Raw genomic sequence first — 19,287 nt, forward strand, 5'->3', positions numbered from 1 at the left:
CAGAGCTACTGAACCAAACCTCTTTTTCTTCTATTGGCTGAGGCTCTGCCCCCTCCTCATCTTCTGGGGGGGGGAGGGAAAGAGCCAGAGCTTCCTTTGCCCAGTTTCCTCAATCACACGGGAGAGATGCAAAATATTTTATTGTGTTCGTGTCCTTTCTAAAATTTATATTTTCGCTACCTGGCACTACATTTTATCACACACGTGGCTCGGCCCAACAAGGTCTCATTTATGTCAGATCCGGCATTCATAACAAATGAGTTTGACACCGCTGCGTCTAAAAATAACCTGTGGATTCTCACATTTGAACCTCCTCTAGAAATAACCTGTGGATTCTCACATTTGAACCTTCTCTAGAAATTAACTGGGGATTCTTACATTTGAACCTCCTCTAGAAATTACCTGGGGATTCTTACATTTGAACCTCCTCTAGAAATAACCTGTGGATTCTCACATTTGAGCATTCTCTAGAAATTACCTGGGGATTCTTACATTTGAACAACACCCTGCTGTCTCCTTGAATAAGGAATTCCAGGGTGCACCAGCCACACCCTTTTTGGGATACTACTCAACCGGTTGCATGACGCCTGGATGGAGTTCCAGGGAACTCTTTAATACAATCCTCTGCAGTCAAGCGGGCACTAGCAGGGTGACGCTGGAACTCTCTGACAACTTACTGATTTATTTCTAGAAGTAGAAATAGGGTGTGTGAATCAGAGGGAGGCTGGAGACCGCCTGGAATTACAACTTACCTCCAGACAACAGAGATTAGTTACCCTGGAGAAAATGGCTACTTTGGAACATGGACTTTTCTCATGTTATACCCTGGAGAGACCCCCCCCCTCCCCGAAGAGTCTCAGCGGCTCACAATCTCCTTTCCCTTCCTCCCCCACAACAGACACCCTGTGAGGTAGATGAAGATATTGGATTTATATCCTGCCCTCCACTCTGAAGAGTCTCAGAGCGGCTCACAATCTCCTTTCCCTTCCTCCCCCACAACAGACACCCTGTGAGGTAGATGAAGATATTGGATTTATATCCCGCCCTCCACTCCGAAGAGTCTCAGAGCGGCTCACAATCTCCTTTGCCTTCCTCCCCCACAACAGACACCCTGTGAGGTGGGTGGGGCTGGAGAGGGCTCTCACAGCAGCTGCCCTTTGAAGGACAACCTCTGCCAGGGCTATGGCTGACCCAAGACCATTCCAGCAGGTGCAAGTGGAGGAGTGGGGAATCAAACCCGGTTCTCCCAGATAAGAGTCTGCACACTTAACCACTACACCAAACTGGCTCTCTACACCAAAGAGGCAACGGAAATGAAAAGAAAAGCCCTCAAAAAAGATAAAAGAGTAATCCAGTCTGCTTTTATTGAAATGGCTGTAGATTGTTAAGAAAGCTGCCCTATACTTCGAAGTTAGGGCAAATTCGGGCTTGGGGTTGAAGCAGGCAGAGCTTTGGTGGGGAACACCAGCCCTTAAACTCACACTCAGATCTCAGTCTCGACACACACCAACACAGACATTCTCTCTCTCACACACACGTGCAGCTTTATCGAGGGATCATGCCCCCCCCCCTGGTTCCCAGTGCAAAGACTTTCCCTCTTTCCCATGGCTCTTCGCTCCCAGATTCTGAAACCACAGCAGGGTGGAGGCTCTTGTGCCATACAGCGGCACTCGGGCCGAATCTGTGGCGAAACTTCCTCAGCGTTGCGGAACGAGCGGCCTCCGTCCTCGCCAAGGACGCCGACAGTCCTCTGCCCAGCCCACCGCCAGAGTCAAGGAGAGCAAGCGCCGAGAACGAGCTCGCGCCGGAGTCCTCCGCGGCCCGTCTTGGCTAGAGAGGGGCAGGCAAGCCCAAACAGTGTCACGTCCTCAGGGCAGCGGGGGCTGGCTTAGACTTCTTGGACGTGCGTGGGGAGACCGGCCGACGACGTGGGGGGAGGAGGAGGAGGCGGCGGCCTGGGTAAAGAACAAGAAAAGAGGAGACGGTGTTACTCAAGAGGGTGAACATGCCGGGATAGGCTTGGGCCTTTCTTGTTTGAAGCCCCAAAGGGCTCCCGATGGGCTGAGCGGATAAAATTGACATCGATTCAGCCGCAGCTGCCACCACGGTGCTGGTTTTACTTTCCCTCACTCCTGCTTCTCAGGGTATTTTTCAGCATCTACCCTCCTCTCCCCTGCACTTGGTGTGTGGTTGGCTCCACCTTCTACGGCCACCATTTTGTGGCTGGCCCCGCTTCCCACAGCAGCCATTTTGTAGTTGCTCTCAGTGTCAGAATTCCAAAGGGGCCCACAGGCTCTAAGCTGAGTTCACGTGAGCTAGCTCACAGATTTTTAGCCTCCAGCTCACACATTGTTGTTTTAGCTCAGGAGAAAAGGCCCCAGAGCACAATAATTCACGCAGGAGCTCATTAACTTTCATGCCAGTAGCTCACAATATCAGTGACTCACAAAGTAGAATTTTTGCTCACAAGACTCTGCAGCTTAGAGGGAACATTGCTGGGGACCCATGTTCTACCACCTCTTTGGTCTTCTGCCCCACAGATTCCCAATTTACTAAGAGGAATGAAAAGAAATGAAGGAAAGACTGAGGGAAGGGAGGGAGAAAGAGAAGGCAGAACAAAAAGATGGGGAACTGGAAACACACGCTTGAGTAAGGAAAGCCCAGGTGCATTCTGGTCCTCCTGGCCTTATAGAGGCTACAATTGTTATTGTATTGGTTATCCCTTTTATTTGAGCAAGGGCAGTTAAATAATAAAGCCCACCCCACAAAAGCTGCACCAGTAGGGTTCCCAGGGCTCTGCGGTAGGGGTGGTTAGGGGATCCCTTCTATCCCCTGGCACTAGTCAGCTGGACAGAGGGAGGACTTTCAGGCAGCAAAAGGAAACCTAGACTGGCGTCGCTGGCAAGGCACGTATGCCTACTTCAGCGCACACAGGAAGTGATGTCATCGTCTCACTGATGACACAGGGACAGCTCCGCTACCGGGACAAAAACTCTATGGTAAAAAATGACTTCTACCAGTGTTTTTGTCCAAATACCAAAGTGTCCCTGTGTCACTGGTGATGTGATGAGATCACTTTCAGTGCGCGCCCCATGTGACGTTGCCAGCACAGGGCTTTTTTTTTTTGTAGCAGGAGCTCCTTCGCATATCAGGCCACACCCCCTGATGTAGCCAATCCTCCTGGAGCTTACAGCAGGCCCTGTACGAAGAGCCCTGTATGCTCTTGGAGGATTGGCTACAGGGGTGGAATTCTAGAAAGAGCTCCTTTGCATATTAGGCCACACCCTCCTGATGCAGCCAATCCTCCTGGAGCTTACAGCAGGCCCTGTACGAAGAGCCCTGTAAGCTCTTGGAGGATTGGCTACATCAGCAACGTGTGGCCTAATAATGCAAAGGAGTGTTGGGGAAGTGGTGGTGAGAGGGGACCCAAAGCATTTAACAATATTATCCCCCCCCCTCCTTCATTTTATTTTCACAACATCCCTGTGAGGTAAGCTGAGGGAGTGTGACAGGCCCCAAGTCACACAGGGAGCTTCCAAGGCAGAGGGGGGTGGGATTCGAACCCAGATCTCCCGGTTCTGAGTTCAACACTCCGTCAACTATACCACACCGGCTCTCTTAAGCGGAGTATGAACTGAATTATGTTTTTTTTGTTCAAAACTTTTTGGCCAGACCAGCAGTCTGTTCCTAAATTGTTGATTTTTTTTGGGGGGGGGGGAGGGAAGGAGCTCCGGAAACGTTGGCTTGTCGTTTTCACGTTCTGTTTTAATTGTGTCTCCTGGCCCTGGCGTGGTGTTTCGTAAGATGCCTTTGGGCGAGACAGGAAAGATGGAATATAAACCTGCCCATAAAAATAAATCAGAACAGACAGCATTCCTCTGGCCCTTAACTGAAATCCCCAAAAGCCAAGAACACAATCCCAGTAACACCTTTTTTAATTAGGACCAACACAGAAGCTCCTTTGCAACGTACAAGCTTCTGAGTCCAGCAGAACGCTTCAACTGGCCAGATGTTACACTGCGGGTTTCTCCAGTCACGGTTTTAAATTCAGATCACGATTTGAAATCATTCAGATTTCAAATTTGGGTCATGATTTTAAACCCATTAAACACCATGGCAACCAGGGCTTCTTTTTTTTGGTAGCAGGGACTCTTTTGCATATTAGGCCACGCCCCCTGATGTAGCCAATCCTCCTGGAGCTTAAAGGGCTCTTAGCAGTAGGCCCTGTAAGCTCCTTGGGGATTGGCTACATCAGGGGTGTGTGGCCTAATATGCAAAGGAGTCCCTGCTACAAAAAAAGCCCCGGCTGCCAGTCCTTTCAACATCGCTGGTTTCATTCTTAAATCAAGGGCAGTGCGAGGACTTACTCTATGGAGTTTAACTGATTTATTATTACCTTTTTGCTTTTATGGCTTCTGAGATCTGAGAAGATCAGGCTAGGCTGGGCCATCAAGGTGAAGGCAAGAGACGTTCAGAGGTGGCTTGTCGTTGCCTGCCTCTGCGCAGCCACCCTGGACCTCCTCGGTGGTCTCCCATCCAAGAACGAACCAGGGCTGACCCCGCTTAGCTTCTGAGATCTGAGGAGATCAGGCTAGGCTGGGCCATCCAGGCGAAGGCAAGAGACGTTCAGAGGTGGCTTGCCGTTGCCTGCCTCTGCGTAGCAACCCCGGACTTCCCCGGTGGCCTCTCATCCAAGTAAGAACCAGGGCCGACCCTGCTTAGCTTCCCGGATCTGACAAGATCAGACTAGATAGGGCTGTAAATAGCTTGCGCCCTTAATCAATAGACAGCATCCAAGAACCAAGAACTCCTGTAATGTTCAGCCCCCTAAAGCAGGGGTCCCCAACCACCGGTCCGCGGACCAGGGCCCGTCCGTGGCCTGTTAGCAACCGGGCCGCGGAGCAAGGCAGAGCAGCTCCAGACTAAAGAGGTCAAGGCACAGCAAGGCCGCACCGCCTCTTTCATCCGCCCAGGCTGGCAGAAGGGGCAGCGCTGCTGTGACCTGTCTCTCATTTATAGACCCGCACCTATCAGCTGATCGGCAGCTGTCTTTAAGTGGGAGGGGAAGGCAGAAACAGCCCCAGTCTCCCCCCCCCCATTTAAAGTCCCCAATGGGGGCAGGGATGCGACATGGCTGGGGGGGGCAGCCTGAGGTGGCAAAACCCCCAGCACCGCCTCCCCCACCGGTCCATGGAAACACTGTCTTTCACGAAACCGGTCCGTGGTGCCAAAAAGGCTGGGGGCCACTGCCCTAAAGGATCGTGTTACGGAACTACAGCAACAAAAGGGACATTTTTCCCCCCTTACTGCTCAAACGATCAACGGGGAAATATACACGTATGTAGCAAAGCGCTAAGAAACTATCAGGATATAGATAAACAAAACCTGGCAATTTACTAAATTGTTCAAATTAAGCGAAAATAGTCTGGTTTAAACAACCAGGACGACAACAAAAGCCTATTTTTGTAATAAGCTGAAAATCTCTTCCAAATTTTGGAAGGGATCGATGACTATTTACTGATATGCATTGTTAAAAAAATAAAATTAGTGATACTGGATGGACAGTCCGTTTTACGATCCTGGCAGAAAACTGGGTTCAGGTAGCCGGCTCGAGGTTGACTCAGCCTTCCATCCTTCCGAGGCCGGTCAAATGAGTACCCAGCTTGCTGGGGGGAAAGTGTAGATGACTGGGGAAGGCAAGGACAAACCACCCCATAACAAAAAGTCTGCCAAGAAAACGTCATGATGTGACGTCACCCCATGGGACAGTAACAATTCGGTGCTTATATATGAACATATGAAGCTGCCTTCTACTGAACCAGATCCTGGGTCCATCAAAGTCAGTATTGTCTTCTCAGACTGGCAGCGGCTCTCCAGGGTCTCAAGCTGAGGTTTTTCACACCTATTTGCCTGGACCCTTTTTGGAGATGCAAGGGATTGAACCTGGGACCTTCTGCTTCCCAAGCAGACGCTCTACCACTGAGCCACCGTCCCTCCCCAATGCACAGGGGACTATACCTTCTTTTTTTAACACAGGACCTAGGACTCTAGCTTGTTACGCCCCTTTATTCAACTATTTTAATGTGCTTTTTAAATTCAAAACTCAAATTAAGAACATCGCCGTGACACACTCCTATTTGGAGAAGATGATGATATTGGATTTATATCCCACCCTCCACTCTGAAGAGTCTCAGAGCGGCTCACAATCTCCTTTCCCTTCCTCCCCCACAACAGACACCCTGCGAGGTAGATGAAGATATTGGATTTATATCCCGCCCTCCACTCCGAAGAGTCTCAGAGCGGCTCACAATCTCCTTTCTCTTCCTCCCCCACAACAGACACCCTGTGAGGTAGATGAAGATATTGGATTTATATCCCACCCTCCACTCCAAAGAGTCTCAGAGCGGCTCACAATCTCCTTTACCTTCCTCCCCCACAACAGACACCCTGTGAGGTGGGTGGGGCTGGAGAGGGCTCTCACAGCAGCTGCCCTTTCAAGGACAACCTCTGCCAGAGCTATGGCTGACCCAAGGCCATTGCAGCAGGTGCAAGTGGAGGAGTGGGGAATCAAACTCGGTTCTTCCAGATAAGAGTCCGCACACTTAACCGCTACACCAAACTGGCTCTCCTAGAAGTTAGGATGTTTGTGAACATTCCATGTCATCGCAGCATATCCATGCTAGAGAAATACCTGCTGCTGCACTGGGCTATGCTTGCTTCCCCCCTGTATGAAAGCAAAGGGAATTTCAAGAGGCCAATTAAGTGAAGGGAAAATTCAAGAGGCCTGCCATCCACCGCTCTGCTCATAGGAGGGGCAAAAGCCGCCTTGTGTCTGACGTCACTGCAGCATGGGGGGAGGGGGTGTATGTTCAGGGCAGCTTTTGACGGTCGCGCAACGCTATCGCATTTCCTCCTCTGACGGTAATCGATAGAAGCCACTCAGCTTTAATGGGATCAAACAAACACAGCCAATTAACTTCCAATGGTCCCTAAGGGAAGGGCTATTGCTCAGTGGTGGGGCAGCCCCTGTTCGTGCTGGAGATCCCGGGTTCAAACCCCAGCTGCTCCAAGCCCAAGGATCGCAGATAACAGGACTTTTTTCTGTTGCCCCAGAAAGCAGAAATGGAAGCAGTGGGTTGCAATTAAATCAGAATGGTTTTAAGCTCAACATTAGGAGGAATCTCTTGACAGAGCGTTTCCTCAGTGGAACAGGGGAGGCGGTGGGCTCTCCTTCCTTGGGAGGTTTTTAGACAGAGGCTAGACGGCCATCGGACAGCAATGCGGATCCTGTGAACGTAGCGGGGAGGTATTTGTGAGTTTCCTGCTTTCTGCAGGGGGTTGGGCTAGATGACCCTGGAGATCCCTTTCAATTCTATGATTCTTTGGCTAGGAGGGACCCCAGTCTGAGATCTTGGAGGCTGGGCTACTATACACATGAAGATACTATACACATGTCAAAACCTTGGCCCATAAAACCCTTGGCCCATCAAGGCCCCCGAGCAACTGTCTCTTGTTTGCTTCCTTCTCCCTCTCTCTTGCTTCCTTCTGCATCTCAGCTAGCTTTGCAAGGCTTGCTCAATCGCACAGGAGCTACAGAGCAAAACCTCCATTTTCTCCATTGGCTGAGGCTCCTCCCCCTCCTGGTTCCCCGGGGAGGGAGGGAAAGAGTCAGAGCCTCCTTTGCTCAGTTCCCTGGATCCCATGGGAGAGATACAAAGAAAGCACCTTTAAGACCAACGTGCTAATGTTTTAAGCGTGTCTTATTTTAAGGGGTTTTTTTTTTAAAAAAAGTGTTTATGTCCTTTAAAAAGTTTATATCTCTGCTACCTAATCTTAAATGGGTACACACATGGCCCTGCCCAACACAGCCCAGCAAAGTCTCATTTACGGCAGATCCAGCCCTCAGAATATGAACATATGAAGCTGCCTTCTACTGAATCAGACCCTGGGTCCATCAAAGTCAGTATTGTCTTCTCAGACTGGCAGCGGCTCTCCAGGGTCTCCAGCTCAGGTTTTTCATGCCTATCTGCCTGGACCCTTTTCAGTTGGAGATGCCAGGGATTGAACCTGGGACCTTCTGCTTCCCAAGCAGATGCTCTACCACTGAGCCACCGTCCCTCCCCTTAAATGAGTTTGACACCTCTGCTCTCCAGGGTCTGAGGCTGAAGTCTCTCCCATCACCTGCTGCTTGGTCCTTTTAACTGGAGATGCCGGGGATTGAACCTGGGACCTTCTGCAGGCCAAGCAGAGGTTCTGCCACTGAGCCACAGCCTCTCTCTATGGCTCTCCAGGGTCTCAGGCTGAGGTCTTTCCCATCACCTACTGAGGTCTTTCCCATCTCCTTTTAACTGGAGATGCCAGGGATTGAACCTGGGACCTTCTGCATGCCAAGCAGAGGTTCTGCCACTGAGCCACAGCCTCTCTCTATGGCTCTCCAGGATCTCAGGCTGAGGTCTTTCCCATCACCAACTGAGGTCTTTCCCATCTCCTTTTAGCTGGAGATGCCAGGGATAGAACCTGGGACCTTCTGCATGCCAAGAAGAGGTTCTGCCACTGAGCCACAGCCTCTCTCTATGGCTCTCCAGGATCTCAGGCTGAGGTCTTTCCCATCACCAACTGAGGTCTTTCCCATCTCCTTTTAGCTGGAGATGCCAGGGATAGAACCTGGGACCTTCTGCATGCCAAGAAGAGGTTCTGCCACTGAGCCACAGCCTCTCTCTATGGCTCTCCAGGGTCCCAGGCTGAGGTCTTTCCCATCTCCTTTTAACTGGAGATGCCGGGGATAGAACCTGGGACCTTCTGCATGCCAAGCAGAGGTTCTGCCACTGAGCCACAGCCTCTCTCTATGGCTCTCCAGGATCTCAGGCTGAGGTCTTTCCCATCACCAACTGAGGTCTTTCCCATCTCCTTTTAGCTGGAGATGCCAGGGATAGAACCTGGGACCTTCTGCATGCCAAGAAGAGGTTCTGCCACTGAGCCACAGCCTCTCTCTATGGCTCTCCAGGGTCCCAGGCTGAGGTCTTTCCCATCTCCTTTTAACTGGAGATGCCGGGGATAGAACCTGGGACCTTCTGCATGCCAAGCAGAGGTTCTGCCACTGAGCCACAGCCTCTCTCTATGGCTCTCCAGGATCTCAGGCTGAGGTCTTTCCCATCACCAACTGAGGTCTTTTCCATCTCCTTTTAGCTGGAGATGCCAGGGATAGAACCTGGGACCTTCTGCATGCCAAGAAGAGGTTCTGCCACTGAGCCACAGCCTCTCTCTATGGCTCTCCAGGGTTTCAGGCTGAGGTCTTTCCCATCACCTACTGAGGTCTTTCCCATCTCCTTTTAACTGGAGATGCCGGGATAGAACCTGGGACCTTCTGCATGCCAAGCAGAGGCTCTGCCTCTAAGCCACAGCCCCTCCCCAATGTAAGCAGACCAACTAATCGTCTGCCATGGCGGAAGGTGGGATTCGTGAGTTTTCACCATCCTTGGAAAGATGCCTGCCACACTGCACTGAACAGGCCAGCGTGACCAAGAGACGTGGCCCCAGTGGACAGTTTTAGAGGATCCAGACAGGTAAGTAATGTGACTGACGGTGGCAGGAATCCAGGAGATAAAAACTGCTTTGCTCAAACGCTCGGGGCTTCTGCTGCTGCAGGCGCATGCATATGCATGCGTCTCCATGGCGCGGCAGTCTAGGATCCTAGCAGGACGCAGTCAATCACCCACATTTATATGTAAATAAGCGGCCGACAAACACAGACATAATTTTAAGCCTATTTAGCTAAACGGCTTGGGCTTCTCGCCTCTCGTCAGCCAGCGCGGCTGGGTTTCGTACCACGCTGGGTGCCGAAGGCGGTGCCTGGTTGGGAGAGACATGCAAAGGGTTTCTGAAAAGGATCCAAAGCGCATGTTAGGGACGGTGCTCCAACCTGGGGGTGGGAAGAAGACACGGTAGAGTCTGCTCTGGAGGTACCCCGGCGCACGCGCTTGTTGACTTAGGGGAGGTGGGTGGTGCCGATAAAGGACAGGGACTTCTCTGCGGCGGCACCCTTTATCTGTCGAACTCCCTGCCGCTATCCCCCTGGCGCTTCCTGTATTACGTTTTAGGCTCCAGAATTTAAAAGTTAGTAATTTAATTCACTCAATCATTGGGCATGCAGAGGCAGGCAACAGCCACCTGTCTGAATGGCCTTGCCTCCCAGCCCTAGTAGGGGTCGCCAGAAGTCAGCCATGACTTCCAGCCATTCACACACACATGCATGCACACACACACACACACACACAATGCAAAGAAAATCTTAATTTATCATCAAGTGGGGAGGGTCATCAAAGGGAGGAGAAGTATCTGCCAGACACCCCTCCCCAGGGGTCGTTTTGTAGGAAAAAAAGGTGGTGGAGCTCATTAGCATATACCCCACCACCACCAGCCAAAAGCAACCTGACGCAAGAAAGGAGAGCCCTGAGTGAGCGAAGCCTGCTTGGGCTGGCTAGAAATCCAGCCAGCCCAAGCAGGCCTCACTTGCCTGGGGCTCTCCTTGGCTGCCCTCCTCCAGAGTCAAAAGGCCAGCAAGCCACCCGCTGCCCAAAATCATATAAGAAGTGGAGAAAGGGTGACATGGGCTTCTCCGGGGGTTAATGAGGGCTGCTGGGGGTGTGGCAAAGCCCCTGGGGGCTGGCTGGCTGCCCGCTCTCCTAATCCAGCGATCGTTATGCAGCTGCACCTCCTATTCAATGGGCAAGGTAGGTGGGAAGGAAGAGGGGGAACCCTCAGAAAGGTTCAGGAGCTGTGCTCCGGTGAGCTTAATTTAAGGCCTGCCTCCCCTCACACCCATCGTCGTCTAAAACAGAACCCTCTCCCCAAGGCAGATTTTCACGGGATTGTAATGTCACTTGGATTGCATTTCTATTCCTGCAAGCCCCACAGGGAGCCAATTTGAGGCCGAACAGCTGGATCCTTAAAAAGCGTAACAAATCGGGCCGCCCGGCATTCCTCTCAAGCGAACCGGCCGCCGTTCCTGCCTGGCGCGGCTTTGATTCGACGAACAGCTTGATCCGCCGCAAACGTACTTCTGCCGTCTTTGCGTTCTGCTTCCCGTGTTCCAAAAAGCTGAGCTTTTTGGCTCTTGATTCACTGGGGAAGTTTTCAAGTCTGAATTGGAGACGTTTGGCCAGCACGGCAGCCGCGGCTTGCGAGGCCTGAACATTGCACCTTTCACCCATTCACCTTCGGCATCTTGGCTATGGGTTGGGAGGGGCTGCGGCTCAGAGGAAGAGCCTCTGCTTGGCATGCAGAAGGTCCCAGGTTCGATCCCTGGTAGCATCTCCAGTTAAAAGGAGCAGGCAGTAGGAAGAAGACTGCAGATTTATACCCCGCCTTTCTCTCTGAATCAGAGACTCAGAGCGGCTCACAATCTCCTTTATTTTCCTCCCCCACAACAGACACCCCGTGAGGTGGGTGGGGCTGAGACAGTTCTCCCAGAAGCTGCCCTTTCAAGGACAACTCCTGCGGGAGCTCTGGCTGACCCAAGGCCAGTCGAGCAGGTGCAAGTGGAGGAATGGGGAATCAAACCCAGCTCTCCCAGATACAAGTCCGCACACTTAACTACTACACCAAACTGGCTCTTGGTAGAAAGGAGATGTGAAAGACCTCCATTTGGAGAGCTGCTGCTGGTCTGAGCAGATAATACTGGTGTAGTGGTTAAGTGCGCGGACTCGTATCTGGGAGAACCGGGTTTGATACCCCACTCCTCCACTTGCACCTCCTGGAATGGCCTTCGGTCAGCTGTAGCTTTCGCAGAGCTGTTCTTGAAAGGGCAGCTTCTGCCAGAGCTCTCTCAGCCCCACCCACCTCACAGGGTGTCTGTTGTGGGGAAGGGAAGGTAAAGGAGATTTTAAGTGGACTTTTATCTGGGAGAACCTCCGTTCCTGAGGACTGGAAGGTAGCAAATGTCACCCCCATCTTTAAAAAAGGTTCCAGAGGAGATCCGGGAAATTACAGGCCAGTCAGTCTGACTTCAATACCGGGAAAGTTGGTAGAAACCATTATCAAGGACAGAATGAGTAGGCACATTGATGAACACGGGTTACTGAGGAAGACTCAGCATGGGTTCTGTAAGGGAAGATCTTGCCTCACTAACCTGTTACATTTCTTTGAGGGGGTGAACAAACATGTGGAAAAAGGAGACCCGATAGATGTTGTTTACCTTGACTTCCAGAAAGCTTTTGATAAAGTTCCTCATCAAAGGCTCCTTAGAAAGCTTGGGAGTCATGGAGTAAAAGGACAGGTCCTCTTGTGGATCAAAAACTGGCTGAGTAATAGGAAGCAGAGAGTGAGTATAAATGGGCAGTCTTCGCAATGGCGGACGGTAAGCAGTGGGGTGCCGCAGGGCTTGGTACTGGGTCCCATGCTCTTTAACTTGTTCATAAATGATTTAGAGTTGGGAGTGAGCAGTGAAGTGGCCAAGTTTGCGGATGACACTAAATTGCTCAGGGCGATGAGAACCAGAGAGGATTGTGAGGAACTCCAAAGGGATCTGTTGAGGCCGAGTGAGTGGGCGTCAACGTGGCAGATGCGGTTCAATGTGGCCAAGTGCAAAGTAATGCACATTGGGGCCAAGAATCCCAGCTACAAATACAAGTCGATGGGTTGTAAACTGGCAGAGACTGACCAAGAGAGAGATCTTGGGGTCGTGGTAGATAACTCACTGAAAATGTCAAGACAGTGCGCGTTTGCAATAAAAAAGGCCAACGCCATGCTGGGAATTATTAGGAAGGGAATTGAAAACAATTCAGCCAGTATCATAATGCCCCTGTATAAATCGATGGTGCGGTCTCATTTGGAGTACTGTGTGCAGTTCTGGTCGCTGCACCTCAAAAAGGATATTACAGCATTGGAGAAAGTCCAGAAAAGGGCAACTAGAATGATTAAAGGGCTGGAACACTTTCCCTATGAAGAAAGGTTGAAACGCTTGGGGCTCTTTAGCTGGAGAAACGTCAACTGCGGGGTGACACGATAGAGGTTTACAAGATAATGCATGGGATGGAGAAAGTAGAGAAAGAAGTACTTTTCTCCCTTTCTTACAATACAAGAACTCGTGGGCATTCGATGTTAAAACGGAAAAAAAGGAAGTCCTTTTTCACCCAAAGGGTGATTAACATGTGGAATTCACTGCCAAATTTTTTTTTGGCCACTGTGTGACACAGAGTGTTGGACTGGATGGGCCACTGGCCTGATGTAACATGGCTGCTCTGATGTTCTTATGAACCGGGTTTGATTCCTAACTCCTCCACTCGCAGCTGCTGGAATGGCCTTGGGTCAGCCATTGCTCTCAGCACAGTTGTCCCTGAAAGGGCAACTTCTGGGAGAGCTCTCTCAGCCCCGCCACCTCACAGAGTGTCTGTTGTGAGGGAGCAAGAGAAAGGAGATTGTGAGCCGCTCTGATTCAGAGTATAGGGCGGGGTATAAATCCAATATCATCTTCTTTTTCTTCTTAATGGACCAAAGGTCTAATTCAGTATAAGGCAGGTTTATATACGTGGTGCAGCATCAGTTTAATAAATACACATAGCCCAGAAATTTCCTTTAGTTTCTAGTGCCCGAGGACTGAATAGACCCCTCACCGCTGCTCGGAAGTGTTTCCAGAAAAAGACAGGTTGTGATCATCATCTCAATTAAAATGCCCAGGAGCTGGATTCTCAAGCTTATCCAGACAGGAGAGTGGCGCAGTGGAAATGGGCTGGGCCTGTAATCCAGAGGTCGACGGATCGAGACCATCCTCTGCTAATTGGAGCTAGAAGACCCTGGTTCGAAGGGCTTTTTAAATTGCAGAAACTCCGACTGATTTCGCACTCACCCTTACGCCGCTCTCACATCCATCTTCTCAACGCGGCGTCCTCCCGATTTCCCACTATTTGTGCCAGGGCTGCAGCAAACATTGTGGGTTTTGCGCAGCAAACGGAAACCGCTAAAACCCAGTTTCCGTTTGCTGCACGAAAACCGCGATGTTTGCTGCAGCCCCGGCGCAAATAGGGGGAAATCGGGAGGACGCTGCGCTGAGAAGACAGACTGGCGTAAGGTGAGTGCGAAATTGGCCCTCTTTGCGAATTAGGCCACACCTCCCTGATGTAGCCAATCCTACAAGAACTCACAGGGCTCTTCTTACAGGGCCTACCGAGAGCTCCAGGAGGATTGCCTACATCAGGGGGGGGGGCGAGGCCTAATAGGCAAAGGAGTTCTTGCTGGTTCGAATCCCCACTCCTTCACGGAAGCTTACTGAGTGACTTTCGGCCAGTCACACCCTTTCAGCTTAGCCTACCTCACAGGGTTGTTGTGAGGATAAAAAGGAAGAAAGGAGAATAATACAAGCTGCTGGGGGGGTCCTCCCGCTGGGGAGAAAGGTGGGGTGGAGCAGCTAAACCGAGAGCCAGGGTGGGGCAGCAGCTGGAGTGATAGACTGGGGTTCTGAGAGACCTGGTTGGATTCCTCACTCTGCCCTGGAGGTCTGCTGGTTGACCTTGAGCCAATCACACTCAAGACTATCCAACCTCTCACGGTTGTTGTGAGGGGGGGAAAGGAGAATGATGTTAAGGCACTTTGGGTCCTCGTTGCAGGCAACAGCAGGGTAGAAATGAAGTAAAATAAGTAAAGGAGAGCCAGTTTGGTGTAGTGGTTAAGTGTACGGGGACTCTTATCTGGGAGAACCGGATTTCACTCCCCGCTCCTCCACTTGAAGCTGCTGGAATGGCCTTGGGTCAGCCATAGCTCTTGTAGGAGTTGTCCTTGAAAGGGCAGCTGCTGTGAGAGCCCTCTCAGCCCCACGCACTTCACAGGGTGTCTGTTGTGGGGGGAGGAAGATAAAGGAGATTGTGAGCCGCTCTGAGTCTCTGATTCCGAGAGAAGGACGGGGTATAAATCTGCAGTCTCGGGTCAGTCATAACTCTGTCAGAGCTGTTCTGGATAGAGCCATTTCTGTCAGAGCTCTCTCAGCCCCACCTACTTCATAGGATGTCTGTTGTGGGGGAGAAAGGTAAAGAAGATTGTAAGCCACTCTAAGATTCAGCATGAAGGGTGAGGGTGGGGTATAAATCCAATTATTTCTTCTTCTTCTATCACAGAGGTTGTCCTTGAAAGGGCAGCTTCTGAGAGAGCCTCTCAGCCACACGTACCTCGCAGGGTGTCTGTTGTGGGGGAGGAAGATAAGGGAGATTGTGAGCCACTCTGAGTGGAGGGCAGAATATAAATCCAATGTCTTCTTCTTAAAACAAGTTATTCTGCTGTGGTTTCATGGGAAAGCCCACGTTTGCATTTTCTTGTGGCATTCCAGTGACCAGAGTTCTCCTTCACGGCAAAGATTTCTGCTTTGGAAGGCAGCTGTCTCCCTACTGCCAGGGGGACAGAACTGGACACGCCAGACGTGAGGAAAGGTGCTCGTCACCAGCTTTGGAGAGTGCAGCTGCGGATGCGGTCTCTTCCTCGCCTGCGCATCATTGGCAGATGGCCGCCTCCAGAAGGCCTCAATGTACAGCGAAGCCCTAAGGCGTGAAACAAAATGTCCCCTGCCTAGGCTGGCAGATGTCACCAGGACTGGAAGAAAGAGGTTCCCCCAACCTCTGGTGTGAAAACGGCTACGGACCGTCCAAGTCCTACGAGGAAAGTCTGAAAGAGCAGGGTACGTTCAGCCTGGAGAGGAGATGACCGAGAGATCGGCATCTTCAAGTACTTGAAGGGCTGTCATATAGTGGATGGTGTGGAGTTGTTTTCTGTGGCCCGAGAACCAGTGCCAGATTAAGCCCTGTGGAGTCCCTAAGCAGTCAAAATCTCGGGGCCCACCTTGCAAATTATCTCCGAGTCAGAGCACCCACCCCCACCACCCGCGGCCCCCTCCCGCTGCAGCCTACAGGCCCCTTCTCAAAAGCCCCTTGGACAAAGTTGCGGGGGAGAGGCAGAGAGGGGCAAATTTGGCGATGATGCCAGCAGCAGCCACACCAGGAAAGGGAAACTGAACACAATGAAATGCTGAGAGATGGGAAAAGGACAGTATATTGGCCACTGTGTGAGACAGAGTGTTGGACTGGATGGGCCATTGGCCTGATCCAACATGGCTTCTCTTATGCTCTTATGGCCACTGTGTGACACAGAGTGTTGGGCTGGATGGGCCATTGGCCTGATCCAACATGGCTTCTCTTATGTTCTGAATGGCCATTGCAGCAGCTGCAAGTGGAGGAGTGGGGAAATCAAACCCTGTTCTCCCAGATAAGAGTCCGCGCACTTAACCACTACACCAAACTGACTCACTGGAGGTCCCTTCCAACTCTATGATTCTATGACCTTCACAGCTGCAAGGATGATTTTCTTTCCAATGCCCACAAATTGCCTGATTTGGAATGACTGCCGGCTTCCCTGATACCTTCACTTTTCTCTCCAGCGAGGACCCCAAACAGCTTACACAACATCATTCCCCTCTCCTCCCTTTTGTCCTCACAAAAACCCTGTGAGGTAGGCGAGGCTGAGAGTTTGTGGCTGGCCCAAGGTCACACAGGGAACTTCCACGTTGGAGCCGGGATTCAAGCATGAGTTTCCCAGATCCTGGTCTCACTCTTATTTATTTATTTTTGTGGATTTATAGCCCGCCCTTTCCCATAATGGGCTCAGGGCGGGTTCCAACGCAATAAAACTATCAAACCAACAGTCAAACAAATACTAAGAAAACAATCGAACTGTTAAAAACAGATTAAAATTTAAACTGCTTAAGCCATTAGCTCAGAATCGATTTAAAGCGGCACGGGATGGTGTGGACATAGCAATTAAGTACAGCTTTAGGTTTCCAAGGATGTCAACTGTATCGGCCGTTTAAGCAACGGTGCTGGGAGACCAATTTGATGGTACAAGGACATCAGCCTGCCTCAGCCACAGGCCTGGCGGAACAGCTCCGTCTTACAGGCCCTCCAGAATGGCAACAGATCCGGTAGGGCCCGAACCTCCATAGGGAGTTGGTTCTACCAGGCTGGGGCCAGGGTCAAAAAAACCCTGGCCCCGGTCGAGGCAAGCCAGACGTCCCTTGGGCCAGGAATGGTCAGAAGATGTTGGCTGGCCGACAGGCCGCGCAAGGCTTTAAACGTCAGCGCTAAAACCTTGAAGCGGATCCGGTACTCGATCGGTAGCCAGCGCGGACTGCACAGCATCGGCCGACTGCTCGCCCGTACGGTGATTCAGTCAGCAATTGTGCTGCCGCATTCTGCACCAGCTGGAGTTCTTCACCACCGGACCATGCTGGCCCTCACGCAACGAAGGGGAGGGACGGTGGATCAGTGGTAGAGCGTCTGCTTGGGAAGCAGAAGGTCCCAGGTTCAATTCCTGGCATCTCCAAAAAAGGGTCCAGGCAAATAGGTGTGAAAAACCTCAGCTTGAGACCCTGGAGAGCCGCTGCCAGTCTGAGAAGACAATACTGACTTTGATGGACCAAGGGTCTGATTCAGTAGAAGGCAGCTTCATATGTTCATATGAACACATTAAACCAGTCTTTCAAAAGGGGGGGGGGGGAAATCTATCCTCAGGGCTAACAGAAGCCAACCCTGACATGGGAATTGAAACTCAGACCTTCTGCACACCAAGCAGATGTTCCTGAGCCGCGGCCCCACCGCTATGCAGCACCCCTCAATAGCCTCTCATAGTGCTGTTTGTTCCGTTACCCCTTATGTCCCCAGGTGGGTAAAACAAACGGCAGCTGAAGACTCTTGAACTAGAGATGCTCAGGACTGAGCCTGGGAACTTTGGCATGCAAAGGAAGTGCTCTGTCATAAAGCTACACCCCCCCCCCCCCCCGAAGTATATGCAATCTGCCCCCCGCCCCTCACACAAACTTCCATCAACTGGAAAAGTAAGTCAGGAGAAATGTTCCCTCTAAGCTGCAGGATCTTGAGAACAAAAATTAAGAATGTAAAAGAAGCTGTGTTGAATCAGGCCAGTGGCCCATCCACTCCAACGCTCTGTGTCACACAGTGACCAAAAAAACCCAGGTGCCATCAGGAGGTCCATCAGTGGGGCCAGGACACTAGAAGTCCTCCCACTGTGTCCCTCCAAGCACCAAGAATCCAGAGCATCACTTGCCCCAGACAGAGAGTTCTAACAATAAACTGTGGCTAACAGCCACTGATGGACCTCTGCTCCAGATGTTTCTCCAATCCCCTCTTGAAGCTGGCTATGCCTCAACACTGCTTCATTTAAGAACATAAGAGAAGCCATGTTGGATCAGGCCAATGTCCCATCCAGTCCAACACTCTGTGTCACACAGTGACCAAAAAAACCCAGGTGCCATCAGGAGGTCCACCAGTGCGGCCAGGACACTAGAAGTCCTCACACTGTTGCCCTCCCAAGCACCAAGAATACAGAGCATCACTTGCCCCTGACAGAGAGTTCCAACAATACACTGTGGCTAATAGCCACTGATGGACCTCTGCTCCATTCTGCTCTGTGAGCTACTGGCATTAAAGCTGTGAGCTCCTGCATCCATTAGCGTGCTCTGGGGTCATCCTTCCTGAGCAAAGACAAAAATGTGTGAGCTGGAGGCTAAAAATATGTGAGCCAACACACGCTAACTCAGCTTAGAGGGGACACTGGTCAGGAGGCACCCTCCCTCACCCCTTCCCCTTCCACTCACCGGGCTGGCAGCATCAGGACCTGAGGATTGTAAGTAGGCACGGCAGACGGTTCTGTCCGGGGTGGGTCCGAAGGGAGCGGTTTCCGGGGAGGTGGAGGCTTGGCGGGACCAGGGGGCTGCGTGGTGAACAGAGGAGGTGTGAGTCCCTTGGAGAACCAGGTGGTCACTCATAACCTATGCTCAAGCATCCCCACGGTCTGCAGGGAACGGAGACTCAGACCGATTTCCCACTCGCCTTAGGCCGCTCTCACACTCCTCTGAGTGTCACACAGTGGACAAAAAACCCCAGGTGCCATCTGGAGGTCTGTCAATGGGGTCAGTTTGGTGTAATGGTTAAGTGTGCGGACTCTTATCTGGGAGAACCCGGTTTGATTCCCCACTCCTCCACTTGCACCTGCTGAGATGGCCTTGGGTCAGCCATCGCTCTGGCAGAGGTTGTCCTTGAAAGGGCAGTTGCTGTGAGGGCCCTCTCAGCCCCACCTACCTCACAGGGTGTCTGTTGCGGGGGAAGAAGTTAAAGGAGATTGTGAGGCGCTCTGAGACTCTTCGGGGTGGAGGGTGGGATATAAATCCAATATCTTCATCTACCTCACAGGCTGTCTGTTGTGGGGGAGGAAGGTAAAGGAGATTCTGAGCCGCTC

At 51.5% G+C, this 19,287-nt stretch overlaps 1 protein-coding gene across 1 annotated transcript in view; it reads right to left on the reverse strand.

Moving 5' to 3' along the window:
- Positions 1-1,341: 1,341 nt before the first annotated feature.
- Positions 1,342-19,287, reverse strand: part of ADAM15 (ADAM metallopeptidase domain 15) — a 128,180-nt gene continuing 110,234 nt past the window's right edge. The window contains exons 23-24 of the mRNA XM_060255328.1: positions 18,647-18,762; positions 1,342-1,955 (exon numbers count right to left, since the gene is read on the reverse strand). Of these exons, the coding sequence (XP_060111311.1) occupies positions 1,889-1,955; positions 18,647-18,762 (183 nt within the window). The 3' untranslated portion in view covers positions 1,342-1,888. The remainder of the gene's footprint in view (positions 1,956-18,646; positions 18,763-19,287) is intronic.

Source organism: Heteronotia binoei, chromosome 1, assembly GCF_032191835.1.
Source record: "Heteronotia binoei isolate CCM8104 ecotype False Entrance Well chromosome 1, APGP_CSIRO_Hbin_v1, whole genome shotgun sequence".
In the NCBI taxonomy this organism is placed as follows: Eukaryota; Metazoa; Chordata; class Lepidosauria; order Squamata; family Gekkonidae; genus Heteronotia; species Heteronotia binoei.